Raw genomic sequence first — 24,338 nt, forward strand, 5'->3', positions numbered from 1 at the left:
TTAATTGAAAATAGTTGACTTTAGACAGCATAAAAACCTCAGAGGAAAATATTGTGCAGGAGAAAATCCAAATAGTATTTTTTTAGTACACACTTACAGTGATAAACTTCCAAATCCCCTATAACTGCTCTTTGAATGGAAATTTCAGGGTATAATTATTGTTTACATATCTAAGGAGTCAGTGGGTATTTAAGTCATAATTTCAAGCAACTATTTAATTTTTTTAAGTTCCGAATTTGAAATACTATACCCAACTTCTGATTTTAGTCATGCTACTGCATCCAACACTAGGTGTTTTATTGCAGGAAAGAAATGGGGGTCATGGGGTGAGCTGCTTTCTTGGTGCACAGCGCAGCTTTCCACATTAGGAAGATGAAGCCCCACCTGGGACAGGTTGGTCAGCAGTGAGGTGATCTTTCCCGACACAGTGGGCTAGAGTCAGAGTGAGTCAGTTCTGGGAGTTTGTCTAAACCCACAGTATAAGGTTTAAAGCAGTGCTGTGTTCTAGGGTGTCGGCTGATGTTCTCAGAGGGCGAGGGGAGAATTCTAAAGAGATAGGCAGCCAGAAGTAGGACTCGGGTGGTGGGTCATCCTAGTCCTCCCAGTCGATGCTGATGGGGCCGCCTGTCAGCATCTGGCTCTGTGGACCACTGTCATTCTCTCCTCCTACTGCTTCACGACGCATTCGCCGGTGGCAGCCCTGGGCACAGCGGGAACGCTCGTCCAGCATCCCGCAGACAAGGACCCGGCAGTGCAGGAACACTTCCTAGAAAGATCATAATGATAATGAACAAAAACAGTGAAAAGAGCTGCCACTTGGGGGCTGCTTACTAGGAACCAGACACAATACCAAACGTTTCATATGTATTATCTCATTTCATCTAAACAACCACCCTTTGAGGTAGATATCGTCATCCCCATTTTACAGATGAGGAAACTGAGACTTAGGAGGTTAACAAACTTGCCCATATTCACACATTTAGTAACATGGCAAACACTCTGAGTCATGTGGGTGATTTAAAACCCTACATCCATAACTTCTGCCTTTGTGCAGGGACACAAGAGACCTCTGTGAAGACATCTAATAACGTTAACATCTTGGTTCTTCACATCAAGGTCTAGGCATAACATGGGCTCCCACGCACTTCTGTGTAAAATAACAAGTTCTTTCTCCAAGCTTCTTCCTATAAGTAGCTTCCCCATGCATGCTGCCTAGCTGAGGAGGAAGATCAGGGTTAGTCATCATGGTTAACAATTGTTCTAGAACAGTGATGTAGCTGGACAGGACACAAATACACTTAAATGCAGTATGGAAAAGACTGTTGGTCTCTTAAACTTCCTTTTGTTTATGTGTTTCGACAACTCTACTAAAACAAAAAACAAAAACCTTCTACCTCACAGAGTATACATAGCCTCTTATAACCTCTATTCATGTATATACATTAAAAACAAAACTGTATCACATTCAATTTGTATGTAAATTTTTATGACAATAGTTTTTTCATATCTCCTTTTTCTATATTTCATTCTGCATTAACTGCTTAATATTGCATTAATTGATACACTGTTTGGTTTAAACAATACCTCTTTCATAACAGTGCTCTATAAACACATTCAATAAGTCATGTTTTACTTTTTGTTTTTGAGGAGCTGTCAGAATTGAAATTTTTAGACGATGATAATTTTATGGTTAATACACATTGTCAGACCACTTTCCAGAAAGTACACCAATTTATACTGCCACTGTATACATCTCCCTATAGCCTTGAGAGTTGGGATTTATAATTTTTATAAATTTAATATGTATAAAATAGTCTTATAATAATTATTTTAATTGGCATGTAAGTACTATTTTCACTGAACATTTCACTATTTGTCTTTTCTGCAAATATTCTGTCCATATACTTTGCCACGTGACCACTACACAGGCTTTTTCAACCACATCTGCTCACAGGATTTTATATAATCACATAGTACTTTCTTTGAACAAGCCCAGTTATTTTACTTGGTGGGGGCAGATAATTGTGACATTCATGGAGGTGTTAACCTTCTAGATGGCCAGTTTTATAGTATTTTTCATAGAGGTGATGCAGATCCTAACCGTGGACTTGTAGAATGTGAACAAACTGGGACACCATGAAGGAACGCTGGGGAGGAGAGGTACCTTTACCAGGTAAAGGTGTTCAGCTCACCTTGTGGTCTTTGCCCACAAACTTGAAGACAGGCACCTGGAAGTGCTTTGCGAGGTGATCCCGTGACGTGTACTGCTTTACTGAGTCATCTGAAACACAGCTGGAAGTAGGGCAGGATAGCACGTAAGACTTGATTGTTTAAACAGAGGTGGAAAAACAATCCAGTCCAATGTGTTTGGTCCAAAGAGAGGCAAACTGGGTGGAGGAGGCTGGGCTGCACTCAAGATTTTTGAGAATGAAAGAAAAATGAAATCCCCTCCCTGTGAAGGCATCTTCAGACACAGGCCTGCTCATTAATGCTGTCAGTCCCGTCTCTCATTCTCTGCACCCACAAACTGGGCACAAGGACCTCCTGTTAAGTCATTGTATTAAAGTATTAGCAACAGCAGCAACATTTGCTTCAGAGATATCTTTTGAAATCAAGGTATCTTTTTAAGGCTGTATTTTCATTTGTAATATATTGCAGGAACTCTGCATTTACATACTTTATTATTGATTTGAGAAGGCTTTTCTTTAACTAGATTTCACTGTATTTATAGACACTCGCCCCTAAAGGGGATCCAAAGGTGAGCAAACCCCAATTTGTACAACAAAGAGCTGCATAAAGATGTCAGTTTCTTAGAGAATAACTGGATCTATTGGGGAAAATCATTCACCTCCAAAATGTTTTAATTCCTCTTTTCCCAGATTTAATGTTAAATTGTAGTTTGATAGGGCTTTGGGGTTTTAATCTCAGGTCTACCACTTCAAGTGAAACTCCTAGGCTCGCCTCAGGATTAGTTGAGGGTAAAGAGGGGTTAGTGATGCTCCACTTTGAGGCGAAGGTTTAGTATTGATGAACCATTTCTCCTAAAGGCCAGGGCTCATACATGTATTATGTTTTCCATTCTGAATTCAAAAGGAACTTTTTTCCTGACTGTTTTCCTTTTATGGATACTTAATAGTTCCTGTCTACCAGGCCAGTAAAAAAGTGGGATCAGATATAAAAGCCTATAAAAGTTGATACTTGCTCCACATGCTTACAGACCACTTTCTAGTTCATTGCTAATTGCTGTTTCAGGGCAGTTGAAAAATCCAATAAAATTATTTAAAAATAAGACATCTTGACTTGTATTACCACTACTACCTTATTCCCCTAAATTGAAGAGGATCTAAACATAGAATGTGGTTTCTGTTATTTCCTGTATTTATGTACGCATTTTCATTTTCCTGACATTAAATGAATTTATACCATCTTCTGATTATGTTCTCTAATAAATACCTAATGCATATCTAAACTGTGTGACACACTCTGCTGGGGGCTGCACAGGAGATAGAGATGAACAATACGGTCTGTGATGTCAGGGGGCTTAAAGCCCAGTACCTATGATAACAATAGTAACGTGACTTTAAAATGGCACTTTTCATGTGAACGCCTCAGCATTTTCAATTTATCTTTACCTAAAAATACTATTTTTAAAGAATTGAAGTATAGTTGATTTACAGTGTTGTGTTAGTTTCTGGTTATACATATATATTCTTTTTCGTATTCTTTTCCATTATAGGTTATTACAAGATAGTGAATATAGTTCCCTGTGCTATACAGTAGGACCTTGCAGTTTATCTATTTTATATATAGTAGTTTGTATATGTTAATCCCAAACTCCTAACTTTTCCCCCCATTTCCCCTTCGGTAACCATAAGTTTGTTTTCTGCGTCTGTGAGTCTGTGTTTGTTTTGTAAATAAGTTCATTTCTATTGTATTTCAGATTCCACATATAAGTGATATCATATGAGATGTGTCTTTGTCTGACTTATTTCACTTAGTATGATAATCTCTAGGTCCATCCATGTTGCTGCAAATGGCATTATTTCATTCTTTTCTATGGCTGAGTAGTAAAAATACTATTTTTTTTTTTTTAAAAGAGAAGATGTGGCAGAAAGAGTTGTTGCAGGGCAACATGTTACAGAATAAAACCCAAGACAAATTCTGGCTCTTGATTTGGTGTTTGCTGTGATTAGACAATGCTAGTTCATCAACTCCAAGTTCATGTGCTAAAAGAAAGTAACAATGGTATAGGAAAATCCAAAATAACTGATTACCCAAAAGTTGTCCAATATTTGACTTTGGAATTCAATGTTTCTTTTTCTGGAGATAAACTTTCTAATTCTACTTTGCTTAGGTTTGCATTAAATTATTTTGCATTCTCAGAGCATATGCCAACTAAACTAGAGGGAAGTGAATCAGATGTGTTAAATATCAGCCTGAATTAAATTTAAGCTGAGGACAGTGAATAATCAAACAATTTACAAATATAAGTAAACTGCATTATGTTTATTTTAGGGCTCTGAACTAGCCCTAGATTAGTACTATGATAAATACTCATTCAATAGTTCATTAGACAAATATTTAATGACTTTTACTGTAGGCAAGGCATTGAGGACGAAGAAGGAAGGAAGATGTCTAGTTCAGGTCAGAAGGAATCAGGGAAGGCTTCATGGAGGAAAGAAATCCCAATGTGTCTCAAAGGACCAGTAAGAATCAGACAGGAAGAAAAAGGGAAGATTTCAGGCAGTGGAAACAGCAGGTGCAGAGTCAGGAGGGTGTAAGGAACAAGGGAATTTGGGAATTGCCCATGGTTCCCTTTGGCAGGAGCAGAAACTGGAGAAGGTAGACGTCAGAGGGCAAGGAAGAGCAAGGCAAGCTGAGAGTTGGATTTTATCTTGAGGGATTATCTCAAATGCACCATTATTGTCCTAGCCAATATTGTACTATCCAATATTGCACCGGAAATGGGACTGTTTTCCTGTGAATAGTGGAAACAGTCCCACACAGCAGTGTTTTTGAGTTCTGTCTATGCTTTTTAACAATTTTAATATCTTCCATAGCATTTTGTTGTTGTTTTGTGTGTGTTAACAGCTGGAAAATTAAATAGCACAGCTTCTTCTTAGAACTGTCTAAAATAAAAATATATAGTCAGTCCTAACTGAGGGTCTGAATAACAAGCTTTATTGAGATTGCAGGTTACATGTTTTCCCAGTAAATGAGTTAACTATATGTTTATGTTTGCAAAAAGTAAATACGAGGGGCAGGAGAAAACTTGGGGTAAGAGAAATATTCACTGTCTTGATTGTAGTGATAGCTTCACCAGGGTGTATATGTCAGAACTTATCAAATTGTACACTTTAAATATGTACATTTATTGTATGCAAATAGCATTGCAATAAAGCTGTAAAAAATTCTGAAAGGAACACAAATCCATTCTCCCCCAAAAGTAAATCCATTCCCTAATCTACTTAGCACTAATTATGTGACTTAAAAAAAGACATAAAAATTGATGCTTCTACGTTTCATTTTAAAACTTTGTGGAGAACCCTTTAAGATGGCAAGAAATCTAAAGGGCTTCAGCCCCCTATGAGACCTACTCTTAGCCATCCAAAGCAGCTCAGAACAATGCATTTTCCAGATTCTGAAAACAAGCTAAGGAGGCTACAGGAATCTGAAACTAGAAGTACTCCTGCTGATAAACAGTTAAATTTACCAACCAAAGGAAATCAAGAGGCATCCAAATGTTTTCAGCAGGGATCTGACTATATATAAAATATTTTTTCTTTTGTCTGGATACCCAGGGCTCTGTGGAGCTGAGACTTGAGAGCTGGGATTTAGGAGGCTGTTAGAAAGCATTTTACCTGTCTGGGTGAAAGATAATGAGAGCTGGAATTAAGGCAATAAGAGTGGAGAACCAGGTTGGAGTATTGCTACTTTTAGAAAGGCTTCTCAGTTGATCCTAATGTGCGTCAAGGGTTGAAAATCATTGTGCAGGAGATCGATAGCAGCAGGTGAAGCTTGCCTGTGGTGAGTGATCTGGGGAGTTAAAAGCAAAGGAGAAATTTCAGAGTCTATCAGGCCAATTAGCAAAGGGCATGAACCAGGGCACACCTATGGTGCTCTGACTAGAATATTTGCCTTTTCTTAAGCTGCAGGTCCTGATCTGCCTGAGATATGTCCCATCTGACATTGAGGATGAGGAAGAAACTGATGTGATACTACTATGAGTTTGGGATGTGAGTGTAATTTTCCTGGGAATGTAAGCAGTGGGTGTGGTAACTGCAGGCTTCCAACGATACACGGAGACAAGCAAAGTTCTCAATCCAAGCATCCTCAGGGAATACGGAAATCTCCTTTGTATAAAACAAGCAAACAGAAACGAACTTCACCTGATCTTTCTTCTCCTAAAACTGACCAAGTATTTCTTCTCTCTCCTTCATTACCAAACTTCTTAAAAGAAGGGCCTGCATTTGCTGCCCACTTCCTAACCCTCTTGCATTTCTCAGCCCCCACTTGCCACCCATGCTCTACAATCTCTCTGGGCAGGTTAATCCTATAGTTTTGACTATAAACAGGGGCAATTCTCTGTCCTTTGTCTCTAGTCTTGACCTTGTTCCTGGGTCTGACACGCATTTCCAACTGCCCACTGAACTTCTCTGCCTTAGTATCCGGCAGGTATTTACAATACAATATTATTATTTGGAATTATCATATTCAATATTTTCACAGCAAATCTGCTTTTCCACCTGTGTCCTTTCATCTTGGTTAAGGGCATCCAGTCAGTCATACGAGCTAGACCCCTTGGAGTCATTTTAGACTCCCCTCTCCTTCACCAGTTTTTACCACCAAAACGCGCATAAACGGTTTCTGAACTAATTAAGAGCTGGCGAGAGTGCTGCGGTGGTTTTAAGAAATGACTGAGTTTGCTCTCACGCCCAGAGGTCGGATGTGAACTGGGGCTAATCCATCGTCCAAGCAGCCTACTTACCCATCCCGGATGAGGTAGTACTTCAGGATCTCGTCGATCTTGGACGTAGGGGTGGCAAAGCAGCTCTCCACCAGGCTCTCTAAGCCATTCACGTGCACCAGGGGCTCAATGCCAAAGTAGAGGGAGTCTCGCAGCTTGAGGGTGGGCAGAGCTTCCCGGTAAGGCTCTTCGAACTCATGGTCCTTGAAGATCTCCAGAGTGAAAGGGAAGATTCCGTGACTGCGGCTCATGATTTCCAGCGGGGTGTTGCGAAGGTTGGGAACATAGCCTTCGGAAATGGTGTACAGGCGCGGGAACTCACACATCACAGGGATCAGCAGTTTGCTGGTTCGGATGATGATGTCACCGCTGCTCCCTGGGGTCTGCTTGGGTAGACCTGTCACAAGGTTGCTAGCCACGATTTTGTCGTTCACCACCTGAGCAAGACCAGGGCCAGGAGAGGAGAGTCTATGTTTATTTCCACAGAGCACCTCAGCCCCTGCCCCCCGCCCACCATAACATTCTCCAAATTTCTTTTTACATCAAAGCACATGAGAGATTTGGCTGCTGAAGCCTGAAGCTTCTTTTTTTTAAATTGCTTCTCCTCCTTTTAGCAAGATATTTTGACTGTTGAAGAGTTTCACATACCACTTCATGGTCAGCCCACACATTCCTTTGGAGTATTAGTCATAAAAACCTGAGCTATGCAGAATCAGCCAATTCAAAGCTCTGATATTTTAGAAAAGAACAGCTTCTGTACATTATTCTTTTTTTGGAATCCTAGACCTGGTGATGGTGCTGCAGCATGACCTTGTGCTGAGCTCAACCCCACGCAGACTTCAGCTGTCACATTTACCCAGATGATTTTTCAGTTCTTCATCTCCAGCCTTGTCTGCTCTCTTGTGTGCCAGAACCCCTGGCTCATCGTAGGGCATTTCCATTTGATTGTCCACAGATACAACAAACACAATTTGCCTAAAGTGGGACCTTCTCCTCATATATCTCCCCTGTGTCTCACCCTAAATCTCATTAGCTCTCTGATTTTCTCTAAGTTGGATTCAATAAGTATTTGTTTATTTGGTTGCAAGGGCCTCTACACTGATCTCCTGGGTCCAGGTCCTCTTTTTTCTATCCATTTGCCCACTTCTTATTTCATCATGACAGTGCCTGCTTAATCCCATTCCTATGGGAAAAAGCCCAAATGTCTCACCCCAGCACACAAAGCAGATGTGTGGAAGCATAGTCTCCCACATCTACTTTTCCAGTCTCCTTTTCTAGTCAGGCTGTGTTGCCCATTCACTCAGCATAAGCCTCAAGAATTCCCATGTCTGAGACTGGCTCACTTGTTTCCCATCTGAAATGCCCTTTCCTTTCGTCTCCGCCTGTATAAACCACACACATGCTTCCACCCCAATTCAAGTCCCACTTGTCTTGACTGTTCCACTGTTTGTCCCTTTCTGGACTCCTATACCACCCATCAACTGTATCACTGTCTCTTATTTATAATTTGTGTGTGTTTTCATCTCAATACTACTGTGTATGTTCCTAAAAGTCAGGAATCTTATTGCACATATCCCTCAGGCTCCCAGGACAGGGCTGTGCACAGATTCTTGCAGGAAAGTACAAACCTTTTACCTCTAACTGGTTCAATCCCTGAACTCATTTGCTACCTCATAAATGAACCATCATCTATATCAGTCACTATCTTCAGGTGTAATAATTGGTCAGAGGAGACATAGCCAGCCTCCGGGTACTGGTGCTGATGCACTCAGAAAAATGTCTGCACATATTGGAGAGATGGTACTATTTGAGAACAGAAAGAGCAGAATTCTTTTCAAGCCACTGTCCTCCCAGTGTCAGGACCACAGCACAGCAGATGCTCAATAACACATTTGTTAAATGAATGGTATATGATTTTTTGAACTCCATTATTTTATGTGGAAATATTTCATCTATGACACAAGCCACACTGCACACCTCTGTCAACAACTTCCCAAATAACTGGATTTGGTCATTCCCCAAGGGTCCTTCAGGAAGAACCTACATCGACCACTGTGCCACATGTCTTGAGGGAGAAGAGGATGTTGACGTGCGTGCCATTGGACACGCCTCGGCAGGAGGTGTTGGTTAGGAAGAGCTCCAAACCGCCAACCAGGTCCCTGGGGATGCTCACTTCAATGGTGTTTGACTTGCAGAACACGGGGACTGTGGGGACAGGAACTGCTGTTAGAACCAGAAAAGTGGAAGTGGGAGAAGGGAAGGAGGATTCTAGGAGAAATAACTTCTCCCTCCCACACCTTGAGCTTCTTGTTCTATCCTCAAGGAAATCTCTGAGGCTCAAAACAAATTGATGAATAAAACCTGGACTCCTAACTCCCAAGGTTGTGGTCAAATAATGCTCCTTAAATACTATTTTGTTTCCCAAATGAGAAAATACTGTATCAAAATTTCAATCCAACAAACATTTATTTCAAAGTGTGTCTAGCATAACTCCATGCACTGAAACACCTAAAGGATGAACTTTTAGCACAAATACAATTTATTGGCAATACAGAAAAAGCACTGCTTTGATATAGGCTTAAATTACATAATGCTACCACTTTGACTTTACCATTAATTACTGCCCCATAAAACAGAGGTAATAAAAACAGTGTTAGCGCACTTGGGAAAGAGTTCTAAATTGTCCTTGCATTGCTCAATAAACCATAAACTATAAAATTCACTTTAATTTAATATAAAAAGATTGCTCTTCCTTAGCGTTCACTCCTCTAGACTGTACAAATACTCTAAAAGGAGTACAAAGGGTACTGTCAGACAATATGTGAGGGCAATATCCGTATGTGAGGGCATATCACAGCAATGGCTTAGTATAAAGCAGTCACATATAGGTGCTCATTGAATACTTGCTGGATGAGTGAATTAATATTCTGGACATAAATAACTAGATTTCCAGAAAATAGTTCTCAGAGGATTGCTGATGATCAGATTGTATGCATAGGGGGAAGAATCAGTTCCCTAGGGCTTTCAACTTCTCATAAGCCAATTATCTGTTAGAAAAGAGAGGAACTCCATTTAAATTAAGTATTAGTTATACAACTAATAATAGAAATTAGAGAAAAAAATCAAAAGTAAAAAGCAAAGGAAACTATATGATCTAGCAATCCTGTTTCTGGGTGTAGGTCCAAAAGAATTGAAAGCAGGACCTCAAAGAGGTATTTGCACACCCGTGTTCATAGCAGCATTATTGACAAGCAATCCAAATGTCCATCAATGGATGAATGAATAAACAAAACATGGTATACCCATGCAGTGGAAGAGCTTTATAAAGGGAAGGAATCCTGTCATATGCTGCAACATGGATGAACCTTGTGGACAATTTGATAAGTGAAATTAAGTCAACCACAAAAAGACAAACACCGCAGGAGTCCACTTATATGAGGTACCTAAAGTAGTTGACTTCATGGAAACTGAAAGTAGAATGGTGGTTGCCAGGGGCTGGAGGGAGGAAGGAATGAGGGGTCCTTGTTTTAATGGGTATAGAGTTTCAGTTTCACAAGATGAAAAAGTTCTGAAGATTCCTTGCACAAAAATGTGAATATATATAACACTGCTGAACTATACATTTAAAATTGGTTTAGATGGTAAATTTTATGTTATATTTTTTTACCATAATTTCTGAATGATTCCAGAGTGAACACACGCTGCTAAAAGAGGTGGTGTTCTGGCTTTTTTTTTTTTTTTTTTTGCGGTACGCGGGCCTCTCACTGTTGTGGCCTCTCCCGTTGCGGAGCACAGGCTCCGGACGCGCAGGCTCAGCGGCCATGGCTCACGGGCCCAGCAGCTCCGCGGCATGTGGGATCTTCCCGGACCGGGGCATGAACCCGTGTCCCCTGCATCGGCAGGCGGACTCAACCACTGCGCCACCAGGGAAGCCCCGAGGTGGTGTTCTAAAAGATGAGAATCTTGACACACTTGGTTGAGGAAGGCAGGGAGATTAAGAGGGAGGAATTAAGAGCAGAGGTTAAGCATGTATTACCTTGGCAAGTGTGGTTATCCTCAGACAGCACCAAGCCCCGGGGACATTCACACTGATAGCCCTTCTCAGACATAAGGCAAGAATGGCTGCAGCCGCCATTGTTATTGTGGCATCCTTCAATGTCTGCAATAAAAACCAAAAGAAAAGGGAATGATATTGTAGCCCTCTTCCCCAAGAATTATGGTTCTTGGACTGGTACTTTGCATCAGGCATTGTACTTGACTTATCACAGTATCACTGGGGCCCAACTCAGTCACTGAGACATGACGTCCACAAAGAAGTTTATTAAATGTTAACGCTACAAAAAGCAATCTTGCAACACACATAGCTCTAACCATTTAAGCTGGTCATTTTGTAGAATGCCCTTTAGTCCGGCTTTGTCTGTTTTTCTCATGGTTAGACTACAATTTTGGGGAGGAAGACCCGAAAGTCATTTCTTAATTTCTGTAGCATTTAGTCCACCCAGTTTGAAATTTTATAGAGTATTATTGATATAAAAGGGACTGACTGAATATAAATTCACCTAGAGCAGCTAAATGGATCAGAGTTAGTCAGAGCTATTACCAATGGTTGGATCACCAGCCCCTCTCCTCAAATCTCTAGGAATAATAGCACTGGAGATATGCTTCTTGGGCTGACAGCACATTATAAAAATGAAACCTGGACAACACACTGAAAGATTCCACTCAACTGAGCTCTTTGTGACATTCCTCTTATGAGGTAGTTTTTTAAAGTTTTCTTTTTAAAAGTTTCACATTTTCAAAAAGCATACTCAGTCAAATGTGCAAAAAGGAAAAATATTCAGTTGAAAAATGAAGAAACTACCACATAATGTCAGTTAGCGAGGAAAAATAATGACCTTTGTGGGCTCTGGATATGATCTTCTATATCATGGGTCATCAAACTCTGGCCTGCTACATGTTGTTGTAAATAAACTCTTATTGGTACACAGTCATACCCATTTATTTCCCTATTGTCTATGGGTGCTTTCTCATTACAAGGGCAGAGCTGAGTAGTTTCAACAGATTCCATATGGTCTGCAAAGCCTTAAATATCTACTATTGTGTTTATGCAGAAAAAGTTTGCTGGTCCCTGTTTTAGGGGTAAGATAATAAAAGGGAATGCGTTCAGGAATCCCCTGGTGGTCCAGTTGTTAGGACTCCACACTCTGTCAAGGGCCTGGGTTCCATCCCTAGTTGGGGAAATAAGATCCTACATGCTGCATGGTGTGGCCAAAAAAAAAAAGGGAATGCTTTCAAATCATTTAAGATGTTCAAGGAAATATATGAGCCAATTCCCAGTTATAGCTATAAGTCTCATTTCATTAATAATAAAAATATTAGTCCTCAGTAAATTAACTTGAGATGAATCAATTTTTGTGAAACAGAGAGAGAGAATAAATTTGCAGTGAATTAATCTTTGCAAAATTTAGGAGAGATTAGGCTATCACCTGTTTATAAATCTGTACAGTTAAAAAGGATAAGAGTATTCCTATGGGTTTTTGAAATAGCTGAAAATGATATATAATGGTGTAGAAGAAAGCATAAAGTATGTTATAATATGTTAAAGTCAACATTAATAGGAAATTTTTTTCTTAAAAATGGTCTTCCTTAAGTCAGTTAATTTCCCTGGGCCTCAATTTCAATATATGTGAAATGAAAGGGTTGGATTAAATGTTCAGTCGGGATATTTCCAGGTCTAAAATTGCAAAGCACAAAATAAACTTTAATTCTTATTTGGTTTGAAGGATTTTAAGTCTCCTCCAAAGACATACCAAAATGTTTAGAATGGCTATATCTGCAAGTGGGATTGTGCGTTTTTTACTCCTTTGTATTTTCTTCTATGAACATAACTCTTTCATAATAAAACAAAACAATAAAAGTTACTTAAAAATTAAAAAGAGTTTTTTATTTTAAAAAAGAAGATATGCTAATCTAACAGACTAGCTAAAGAAACAAATATGTTTGGACTATCAATAAAATGTAAGGGTTTCCATAAAAACAAATAAACAAAAAAAACAAAACCAAAAAAAAAAAAGAGCAGGATTTCAAATATGAATCTTAACCCTAAAGTATAATTCATATTCAAATTTTATCTTCTGCTAAAATGCTTTTCAGTTATGATTATTAGGTTTTAAAATTATATGAGGATTAACTTAATATTTCCAATAAAATACTCATTAGTAATTATAAATGTTCCTCATAGAACATTTCATTAATATTTAAATATGTAAAGATTATTGCATAAAATAAGATTTAAGGAGGATTCAGGACATCTTATTCAGGACTCTTATTCAATAAAATTTAAAGTACAGGGTTTCCCTGGTGGCACAGTGGTTGAGAGTCCACCTGCTGATGCAGGGGACGCAGGGTTCGTGCCCCGGCCCGGGAAGATCCCACATGCCGCGGAGCGGCTGGTCTCATGAGCCATGGCCGCTGAGCCTGTGCGTCTGGAGCTTGTGTTCCGCAACAGGAGAGGCCACAACAGTGAGAGGCCCGCATACCGCAAAAAAAAAAAAAAAAAAAAAAAAATTAAAGTACATTTAGTCTTTTTACAAGGGACAGTAGTTTGATATCCTGGTTAACTGTCCCTGAGTTAATAATGCAAACTTTGTTGCATGAAATGAATTGTTAGCACTAGCCATAATTTTTCCTTTTGGGGTAGTATTTTATTATTTTGAATATAACTAGAATAAAGTGAAATCATAAGCAGTATTATAATCTGTTATGCCACAAATTCAATTACCCTCTGGGACAAATCATATGTCCTCTGTAAATAATGATAATTAAGCCATTTACCTCTTCATATAATCTGCAGAATTTTTTTCTTTTTTGGTCTCTCAACTCCCAATATCATGAGATTCAGACTTATTAAAGTGGAAGTGGGGGCTTCCCTGGTGGCGCAGTGGTTGAGAGTCCGCCTGCCGATGCAGGGGACACGGGTTCGTGCCCGGGTCCGGGAAGATCCCACATGCCGCGGAGCGGCTGGGCCCGTGAGCCACGGCCGCTGAGCCTGCGCGTCCGGAGCCTGTGCTCCGCAATGGGAGAGGCCACAACAGAGAGAGGCCCGCAAAAAAATAAAATAAAAATAAATTTTAAAAAAGTGGAAGTGATGAAGTTTTAGTTGGGAAAATTTGCAAGGGCCTTAGAGAAGGGACATTATCTAAGCTTCATGTCGTAATAGTAGACAATTTCCATTTCAATTATTTGACATACATGACAAATTCTTTTTAGTACCTAATTATATAAAATGTATATAGCATTTCTACTATCAAAATAGATAAGTTTACTTATCTCTAAAAATGTATTAATCTCTAATAAATTCAAAGCATATGAGTAAAAAAAAATGGCTTCATGTAAGCCAGTTTCCCAAACTTCCAAGATGGTAAGACTCACCTAGGAACTTGGTAAAAACACAAACTGTAAGGCCCCTCCCGCTCCACTGAACCAGAGTTTCCAGGAGAGAGGCCTGGGAAAGGCCAGCTTTAAAAGCACCCAGGGAATTCTCAGCAGGGAAGTTTGAGAAACACTGCTGTAAACCATTTGTTATGCTACCTACCTCCATTATCTTGCTACTCCAGATGTGCTCCCTGGATGTGCAGCATAGGTGTCACCTAGAAGTTATTTAGAAACGCAATATCTTCACCTGACCCCCGACCTACTGAATCAGAACCTGTATTTTAACAAGATCCCAGGTGATTCGTGGACACGTTAAAGTTTGAGAAACATGGAATACCCTATTTTTATACTCCAAATTAAAATGCAGCTCACTGCCTCTTGCAAAATGCAACAGCTCCCTCCTGCTAAAGCTTGGAGACAAAATCAACACTGCATTCTGTCTGCAACACGAGCATCCTGCAATGATGCTCAGAGATGACAATTTGTGGTTTCTTTACACAGCCAGATTGTTACTCTCTTCTGACGTTGGCCAGTTTGATGAATGTCAAAGAATAAGCCAAGGGGGCTTCCCTGGTGGTGCAGTGGTTGAGAATCCGCCTGCCAATGCAGGGGACACGGGTTCATGCCCCAGTCCGGGAAGATCCCACATGCCGCTGAGTGGCTGGGCCCGTGAGCCACGGCCACTGAGCCTGCGCGTCCGGACCCTGTGCTCCGCAACGGGAGAGGCCACAACAGTGAGAGAGGCCCACGTACCACAAAAACAAACAAACAAACAAAAATAAATAAAAAGAATAAGCCAAGGGCTTACTGGGGGCTCTTGATGTGAATCCCTTCTTGCCCATCTCACCTTCACATGTCTTGCCATCACTTCTTAGCACACGGCCAACCCCACACTCACAGCGATATGAACTTTTGAGGTTTACACAGATCTCACTGCAGCCACCATTGTTTTGTTCACATTCATTTTCATCTGTAGAAGAGAGACCACACTATTTACATGCTGCTGAGCCATGCAGTCTTTTCCTAAGCCCCTTGGCAGAAACTCACCATCTTTTCAGATCCTGTCCATAGACTTTCCACAAACCAACTCCAATATAATCAGTTTTATTAACCTGGTCTCCCCACCAAGTTATTTGTCCCTCTGCCCCCTGCTGGAGCAGAAGGCAGTTAATTGGCTGCTTGCCAGTTCCCTCCTCAGGGCAAAATTGTTGGGGAAATGAAGTCCCCTTTGTTATTTGGGTTCACCTTCTTGTTTGTATTGGAGAGTCTCACTTTCTCCAATTCCTGAAGATTTGCTAAATAAATAAAACATAAATCAAACTGTGCTTTAAATGCATTAAAGGAATTTGCATTGCAGAAGGATATGCTGGATAAAATTTTTTTGTGAAGCAGACTTCTTTATAACATGAACAACTGCCCTCAAAATCTGTTTTAAGTATTGGAATATTCCCGCATTGTACTTAAGCAGTGATTGCTAACATTTTGAAGACTCTGATAAAGGACATGGACTCTTGCTATATAAAAAAAAAGTGCACAGTTGGCAACAAATGTCAATCCCCTTCCTTCTACAAACAAAAACAGGGGAGCTTGAGGAGCTACATTTGTCACGGCTTGGATATAGGATATAAACCAGGCACTGGGGTTTAAATACCCACAAGGTGACAGGAGGCATGGCCTTGGGCCCACGAGAGGATATGAGCTGGAACTGAAACCCTGCTCAAGTCTAGGACCCTGGAAAAAGTATCCCCACAATGAAAGGGGAGGAGAAGGACTCTGCTCCGAGGCCCAGGAAAAGAAGTAAGGAGCTCTCTGCCTGAGGCTCTAGGAAAGAGAAAAGCCTTCATAAACTCCAAGTTGGGCCCTGACACAGTTGAAGTATGAACTCATAATTCCCACATGGCGTGGGGATCTTGAAACTGAGAAACTGATGTAAAATTTGGCCAGGACTGGTGAAGCTTCTGTGACATAAGCAATCAAAAAACTCTCTGTAGTTAAAAAAAAAACAAAACACTCCTCAAACCAGGTAATGAGAGTGAAGTACCACAGAAAAACAATTACAACAGAAGGCCGTTTATCATAAAACACTATGCAGGAGGAGATGATCCACTATGAGAAAGCTGACAAGATAACAAATGGGAGGCTTTGAACTGGAGAGAACAGAATAATCCAGAAAAATCCACAATACAAGGATTAAAAAAATTACTAAACAGATAAAATAAAGGCCAGTAACCAAAATAAAATTGTGTAGGAAGACAAGGCAGAATTGAAACAAAACAGAGAACTCGTAGAAATGAAAAATACAGCTGCTAAGATTAGATCCTTCATCAGGACCCCTACTGCCTGGACAGTGGATGGCTAGAGGTGCTAGCAGCCCTTCTGGGAATGGCCACACTGGTGCATGGGTTCACCCTCTGTCGAAGGCCTGGACTGCTTACCTCGAGACTGATTATTTTACCTGAGAGAGAAATATGCTTCTACTTATTGAAGCCATTGTTATCTGGGAGTTTATTGTCACTTACAGCCTTAGATACTCTATGCCCCAGCAATTTCACTTTTATGGGTATACTCTAGAGAAAATCTCACACATGAGATAAGATATCATTTTTATGTTAATTTTAAGAACACACAAAACAATGCTATATATTGTTATGTTATAATTGTTATTTATTACATAAATAATAAAAGCATAAAAACAGGAACCAGAAGGACACACACTAACTTCAAAACAGTGATTACCCCTGGAGGGTGAGAGAGGTAAAAGAGATGGAGTGAGATGGCTTTATTTGTATCTGTAAAATTTTATTTTAAGAAAAGGAAGAGGGGCTTCCCTGGTGGCACAGTGGTTAAGAATCCACCTGCCAATGCAGGGGACATGGGTTTGAGCCCTAGTCCGGGAAGGTCCCACATGCCACGGAGCAACTAAGTCGTGGGCCACAACTACTGAGCCTGCGCTCTAGAGCCCACGAACCACAACTACTGAAGCCCGCACACCTAGAGCCCGCGCTTCGCAACAAGAGAAGCCACTGCAATGAGAAGCCCATGCACCGCAACGAAGAGTAGCACCCATTCGCCACAACTAGAGAAAGCCCACATGCAGCAATGAAGACCCAACACAGCCAAAAATAAATAAATAAAAATTTTAAAAACTTTTTTAAAATTAAAAAAGGAAGAAAAATTTAGCTATAAATCTGGGTACATGAGTGTCTGTTATATTATTTTCCTATACTCTTCTCTCTGCCTGAAAAAAATAATTTATAATAAATAATTAAAATTGTTATATATATATATATATATATATATATATTTTTTTTTTTTTTTTTTTTTTTTTTTTGCGGTACGCAGGCCTCTCACTGTTGTGGCCTCTCCTGTTGCGGAGCACAGGCTCTGGACGTGCAGGCTCAGCGGCCATGGCTCATGGGTCCAGCCGCTCCGCGGCATGTGGAATCCTCTCGGACCAGGGCACAAACCCGTGTCCCCTGCATCGGTAGGCGGACTCTCAACCACTGTGCCACCAGGGAAGCCCTGTTATATATTTTTTAAAAAACTAAAGTAACATTGACACATGCACATAAACACAAACTTTGCCTCTAATTTCAGGGAGTTCATGATCTCCCTGAAACCAACAGACAGACCCCAGGCAGAAACTGGGGGCTTTTCCCTATGTCCCGATAGGCAGAGATGTCCAAGATAAATTGTTAAGCAAGAGATGTGTATGGTGTGTATAATATGCAACCTTTGGTTTAAAAAACGGCAACAAATAAATAAATATGTATATTTTTATTTTTATATCTGCCTGAAGAAACCCTGGAAGCATACGTAAGTAAATAATGTAATAGTTTACTTGGGGGACTTCCCTGGTTGTCCAGTGGCAAAGAATCTGCCTTCCAATGCAGGGGACGCAGGTTCAATCCCTGGTTGGGGAACTAAGATCCCACACACTGTGGGGCAACTAAGCCAGAGCGCCACAACTACTGAGCCCACGTCCCTCAACTAGAGAGCCCTTGTGCCACAAACTACAGAGCCCACACACTCTGGAGCCTGTGCACCACAACTAGAGAGAGAAAAACCTGCACACCACAACCAGAGAGAAGCCCACGGGCCCCAATGAGAGATCCCGCATGCCACGACTGAAGATTCCACGTGCCTCAACAAAGATCCCAAGTACCGCAAGTAAGACCCAGTGCAGCCAAAAGATAATACATAAATAAATAAAATAAATTTAAAAAATAGATTTCATTTTATCCAGTACGTCTAAAATATTTCATTTCAATATATAATCAATATTAAAATTATTGATATCTTTTATTCTTTTTTGAACTAATCTTCAAAATCTGGTGTGTATTTTATACTTATAGCATGTCTCAATTTGGATGATAAATTTTCAGCAGAAATACTGAGCTGTATTTTAGAGTCATAAAATTTACAGTTCACTCAAGTTGTCCCACACATTTTTAGTTTTCCAATGACTGAATCAAATATTAGCTTTTAAATTAAAATTAAGTAAAATTACAATTCAGTTTTTCAGTCACACAAGCCACATAGCTACACATGGCTAGTGGCTAGTGTACTGGACAAGGCAATCCCAGACTGTCCCGACACATGATATAAATTTGGCTTGAGGCTTTAGTTATGAACTAAAAAGACAAACCCCATTCTGAGTTTTCAGAGACACAAACTGGAAAAATGACGGCGCTCTAAGTCAGAAAGAGTTTTTGATTTGTCCTTTACTCCTAGCAGCCTGTTTCTACTGCAAGATGGGTTTCTTACCAAAGCATGTCTGTCTGTCGGGGCCTAGCATGGTTCCTGGAGAGCATGTGCACCCACTGGTATCCAGGCAGCTGCCATGGCAGTCCTCATCACAGATGTCATAAAAATCTATGGAGGATAAAGAGGACCTTTCATGAAGGGCAAGGACCAGAGGACACTCTCATCCATGAGAAAGCCTCATGAGTTCAATCATGGGGTATGAATTCCTAGCCAACATCAAGAGAATTCTCATTGGTCAGGGTTTATATAACCCAATGGCAAGAGATGCTGCCTAGGGACATGTTCTGTCATTGAGATCAATGAGTCCCAACTTCAGATCCTTGGGTGACCATGGAGTTTCTGCAAATCTAAAACATCACCAAACATGAGCTGTAGATTAAATAAGCATTATGTCCTACTCTTCTATGCAGTCTATTTTTAAAATGTGTACAGATTTTTATGGGATTAATAACATGAAAATTCATTTAAAAGTATTACTGATCTCAAGTGGCTTCTTCCCATTATACATAATTTTAAAAAATCAATGGGCACTAGGCACAATGCTACCATATGGATGTCTGAAATATATATTAAGAAGGGGTCCTCCATGCTCAAAAAGGCTGGAAATCCACACTAAATAACGTAAGTCAACATTTCACTTTCTACTGTTCTGTTTGAATGGAGTGGAAGACAAAGTAAAACTGATCAAAGTCATAGCTCCTTTCCTTTCTATTCTTCAGGAATTTTTCAGAAATCTAAGAACAGACCTCAGAAATCATGATCTGGAGGTATCCGTGGTCCTAAATCAATGTTCTTAAGGCTCTGAGATACTACCATAACCAAATTTCCTATGGCATTTTTCTCTTTGATGCCATATGTGGCCTTGTGCGGGAGGGAAAAGAGCCCAGGGCAGGTACTCACGACCACAGTAGACATGAAAGCAGACGCTGGGCTTGGCCAGACGATACACATAGTAGCCTCCAGGGCAAGCCTTGACCTCCACCGTGGTGTTCCAGAGGCAGCAGTTCCCACTGAAGCTCGCACAGGCCTGGCGTTGCACAATGCCATCACCTTCCAGAGGGTGGCTGCCATTGAGCCAGACAGGTGCATGGGTTCCACAGTGGTTTTCTGGTATGCAGAAGGTGGGCATGGCATCCCCTGCCATGCCTGTGAAGCGGTACCACTCCCCATTCACATTGTTGTCACACAGAGGGGAACCTTGAGACTCATCAAATTGGTGGTCAGTGTTCCTCCATGGCTCATTCAGACTGATGTAAGCAGAACAAGGATCTAGGGCTGGGAATGAAAAGGACACCTCAGAGGCATCTTGTGATGTTTCAGATCACTGTGGCAACAGCCTGAGTCCACCTTCTTGGTCTTACATTTTGGCTTTTTAGTTCAAGAAAGAAATAATCTAAAGTCCCCAAAAGTAGCTGTTTAAGATTCCTCAAGTTGACGTAAACATATTTCATAAATGGCTTTTACATTTGAAAAATTATTTCAAATCTATTTAAGGTTTTGTGTTTGCATTGAACTAAACCGTTTATCCAGAGTAATCATCTGATAGGATAGTTGTTCAGACCAAGGGAGGTTATAGTCTCACTGAAATCTGCACTGGTCAGACTATATTTTGAGTACTGTGTTCACACTTGGAGGCTATATTTTATGAAAGTAATGGACAAACTTGATGTCCAGAGGAAAGTGACCGGATTTAGAAGGGAGCCTAACAATTATTTACTGGGGAAGAAGCTGAGAACTACTGTTTGGAGGAAAAACAAACAAACAAACAAACAAAACCCTGAAGAATATGCATCAGTCTTCAAAAATCTGGAGCGGCTTGTGAAAGAGGAATTAGCTTTCTGTTACAATGACAAGAACAAATTGTTACGGGGAAGTGCATTTCAGTTCAGCTATCTAGTAATGGAGAGGCTGTAAAGCTCTTCATCTTTGGAAATTTTCAAAAAGTAGTTGGATGGTCATTTGTAAGAAAGATTTTGGATGAATTTTGCATTAGCGGGCAGTTTGGCTTGATAATGAATGTGTAAAGCTCATTCCACCTTAGAAGGAATAGGCCTCTGGCATATGTCAGCTGCTCTGAAATACACAGTATAGTGTCAAGTAATTACCAAAGATATTCTCCATGTGAATGTTGGTACATGTTCCATCACCTATTGAAAACACCATGAACTTTGTGTCTTCACAATTAGCCAGGGCATCACTGTCTAGAATATAGCAACATTTCAAGTATGCATTTTTAGTGCATAAATAACATGGACAAATATCTCATCAAAAATATTTTAATGACTGAATACACCAATATCCCCAGTTCACTGCTTCTCTCAATTTCAGGAAAACATTGAACTAACACAGGCAAATTGTTCTTCAAAGAATCTATAAAATCAAGAAATTCTAGAAAGGAGTCCTAGCCAAAGTACTATCCTTCTTAATGCATGTGAGGCTGACTTAATAGACATTGTAGGCAGGGAATTCATATTAAGGCTGATATACCTTGTGGGCAGGAAATTCAGCTTCAGCAAATACTGCACAATAATTAAGTGTGGATAGGCCATGATCATAAAATCTAAGTTGTCTAGAAAATATTTTGGGTTTTCCCAGTCTACATTTCAAATTCAAGTTTACTCTCTAAACTTCAGTCACATGTAGAGGAGGGTGTAGCCTAGTGCTAAGGGCCCCATTGAGAGTATAATAACCATTTGGGACAAGAAATAAGTAGGATATTGCATATTCTGGAAGTAACACTTCTGCAGAGTTACACGTGCCAGGAGCAACCCTCTCCTTATAATGTCCCTGCGGTTTCCCGACTGTGGCCTAGACCATGGTTTGATGTCCCTTGAGAGGAAGAAATGTCCTCATACAGACTCTCTACCCTCTGAAAAGGGAAAAATTCCCTTACCTGCTCTCCCAGCTGTGGTTCTCTTATGAAGACAGGTTTCCAGGGCAATTTCACAGGTGATTATAAATTCATAGAAATATTTGTTTCATCTCCTTGGCTCTAATTTTATAAGAAATGGTTAAGTACTCAACTTTTAATAGCTTTTACAGAAATTCCTAAACCTCCCTCAATAACTATTTCATGATTTATAAAGTTTTTCCTTAAATTTAACTATCATTTTTTGTGCTATTTGTTGAAAGTTTACTTCCTCTCTTGCTGTAGGTGATACATGGCATAAATAGTAGAAATTTACTATCTTCTGTAAACTAAATACATATTTTAAAAGTTACCCATGCAATATTTCCTAACATTAAATAAACCCATTCCACTCACCCCCTTTAAAGGGAGTAATTTAATCCTTTAATAATCTGGCCGCTGGCGTTAATTCCTTTTTTTCAGTCTCTCAATGTGGAGCCCGGAATTCGGTATTATGCATGTTGCGTCCTGAATTGCTGACGTATATATACACACGCACACATAATACACCCCTCAAATGAGAGAGCTTCAGAGAACAGCCCGGTGGGCAAAATTCGAGTCAGGGGGCCCCAGCGGGCAGACAGCCGGTCAGCCTTTATTTACCAGGATGTTCGTTTGTCAGCCCGGACGTCCGTGCGCCCCCAGGGCCGGCACCTCGCCGTGGCCGGAAGAAGAGAGCAAATGTCAGCATCCCCGCCCTTTCGTCCCGGGTACCAGGACTCCCTGACCCTCCAGGTCCGCACGCCGGGCACCGCCCCTCGGCTAGTCCCGGTCGCCGCATTCTGCGCCCGCGCGCTCGGGCCGGAAGCCCCTCCTCTCCTTCCTTCCCTCTCCCCCTTCGCTTCCCGCCTTCCCCCCTCCCCTCTTCTGCTTTTCTCTCACTTACTCTCTCCTCTCAGGCAACCGCACCCCCACCCAATCCCTAGCCCCCAAAGTTCTCCTTTTATCTTGCTTATGGCATTGAGTCAAACGTCCTAGAAAGGCTGGAAAAAAAATTAATAAAATAAAAAATATCTGGGAAGGGAGAAGGTGTCTGATGGGAGGGTACAGGAGGTATTAGAGGGAGGAGTAAGCCAGGGAAGAGAGTGAGGAGAAAGCGGAGAGGAAGTTGAGGGCAGGACCACTTTGACTCAAGTGACTCTTGGTTACTTACTGGTAGCAGATACAGGGTGATTAAACTCAGTTCAAACCTATCTTTAAGACTTTTTTAGACCAGTTTTAGATTTAGAGAATAATTGAGGAGATTGTACAAAACGTTCCCATTTTCTGGCACCCAGTTTCCCCTATTATGAAACAATCGTACACTAGTGTGGTATCTTTGCCACAATTAATGAGCCAGTGTTGATACATTATTATTAACTCAAGTCGATAGTTTAGATTTCTTTAGTTTTTGTCTGTTTTTGTCTATTCTGGCATCCCATCCAGGATACCACATGACATTTAGTTTTACATGTCTCCTTAGGGTCTCAAGCCTATTTTTTTTTTTTTTTGCGGTACGCGGGCCTCCCATCGCCACAGAGCACAGGCTCCGGACGCGCAGGCCCAGCGGCCACGGCCCATGGGCCCAGCCGCTCCGCGGCATGCGGGATCCTCCCGGACCGGGACACGAACCCGCGTCCCCCGCATCAGCAGGTGGACTCCCAACCACTGCGCCACCAGGGAAGCCCCCACAAGCCTATTTTTAATGTTTATTCTTAAAGGTACTAGAGCAAGGCCTTAGTTACTCCGAAGAAATAGGGGCAATTAAACACTGAGATTCTCAGGGGTGCCAAGAAGGATGGTTCTCGCCATCTCACTCTCTCTTCTAGTTAGAACTTAAATTCTAATGGGAAAAGGAGAGAGAAATTTGTTACTAACTAGAATTAAAACTTTGCTTTGTTGACCTGTTTTGTATCAAGTCTGGAGGTACGAAGGGGGGAGACAATTTAAGATTCACTCAGTCTCTAGAAAAAGTCGTATTTTCAGATGTCAAGACTAAGAAGTCTGATTTATCCAGATCTGTGCCTTTAGGGGCACACTCAGTCCCTTGTATTAATGAAAGAAAAAACTCTATCCTCTAATCTAAAAAAAATTTTTTTTCCCCTCTTAAAGTTGGGACTATACAAGTGCCTAGAATATAGAGAGGTTAGGATTCCTTTTACACATACTCCAAGAAATAGTTAGCTCATGGAAAGTTGTTTGGATTTGGCAGATCCATGGAAATTTTGGATGCCCAGGAAAAAGGCTAAGTGGAACATGAAATGAAATTCTCTGAAAATATAT

General features: G+C 40.7%; 1 protein-coding gene across 6 annotated transcripts; it reads right to left on the reverse strand.

The window, feature by feature from the left end:
* Positions 1–197: 197 nt before the first annotated feature.
* OIT3 (oncoprotein induced transcript 3) lies at positions 198–22,868 on the reverse strand. 6 transcript variants are annotated; one of them, XM_067025415.1, is made up of 9 exons: positions 22,680–22,868; positions 20,069–20,443; positions 19,169–19,276; positions 15,249–15,371; positions 11,004–11,126; positions 9,012–9,172; positions 6,989–7,404; positions 2,193–2,292; positions 198–766 (listed from the first exon to the last, which is right to left on the reverse strand). In XM_067025415.1, the coding sequence occupies exons 1-9, from the start codon at positions 22,855–22,857 to the stop codon at positions 593–595; spliced, it is 1,758 nt and encodes a 585-aa protein (XP_066881516.1). In that variant the 5' UTR covers positions 22,858–22,868; the 3' UTR covers positions 198–592. The 6 variants fall into 6 exon arrangements, with proteins under 6 accessions (XP_066881516.1, XP_066881520.1, XP_066881515.1 ...); XM_067025419.1 differs by having other exon boundaries at positions 22,062–22,862; XM_067025414.1 differs by having other exon boundaries at positions 9,012–9,190; positions 22,680–22,860.
* Between the last annotated feature and the right edge of the window lie 1,470 nt (positions 22,869–24,338).

The sequence above is a fragment of the Kogia breviceps genome, chromosome 2 (genome assembly GCF_026419965.1).
Source record: "Kogia breviceps isolate mKogBre1 chromosome 2, mKogBre1 haplotype 1, whole genome shotgun sequence".
Classification (NCBI taxonomy): Eukaryota; Metazoa; Chordata; class Mammalia; order Artiodactyla; family Physeteridae; genus Kogia; species Kogia breviceps.

What these genes read in the sequence shown, in the direction of transcription:
- OIT3 (XM_067025414.1), bottom strand. Translation starts at nt 22,857, where the DNA reads ATGCGGCGACCGGGACTAGCCGAGGGGCGGTGCCCGGCGTGCGGACCT. An exon ending in GCTGACAAACGAACATCCTG is followed by an intron (nt 20,444 to 22,679) that starts GTAAATAAAGGC and finishes TTTCATTCCCAG; the next exon opens with CCCTAGATCCTTGTTCTGCT. An exon ending in TTGTGGGCAAAGACCACAAG is followed by an intron (nt 767 to 2,192) that starts GTGAGCTGAACA and finishes TGATCTTTCTAG; the next exon opens with GAAGTGTTCCTGCACTGCCG.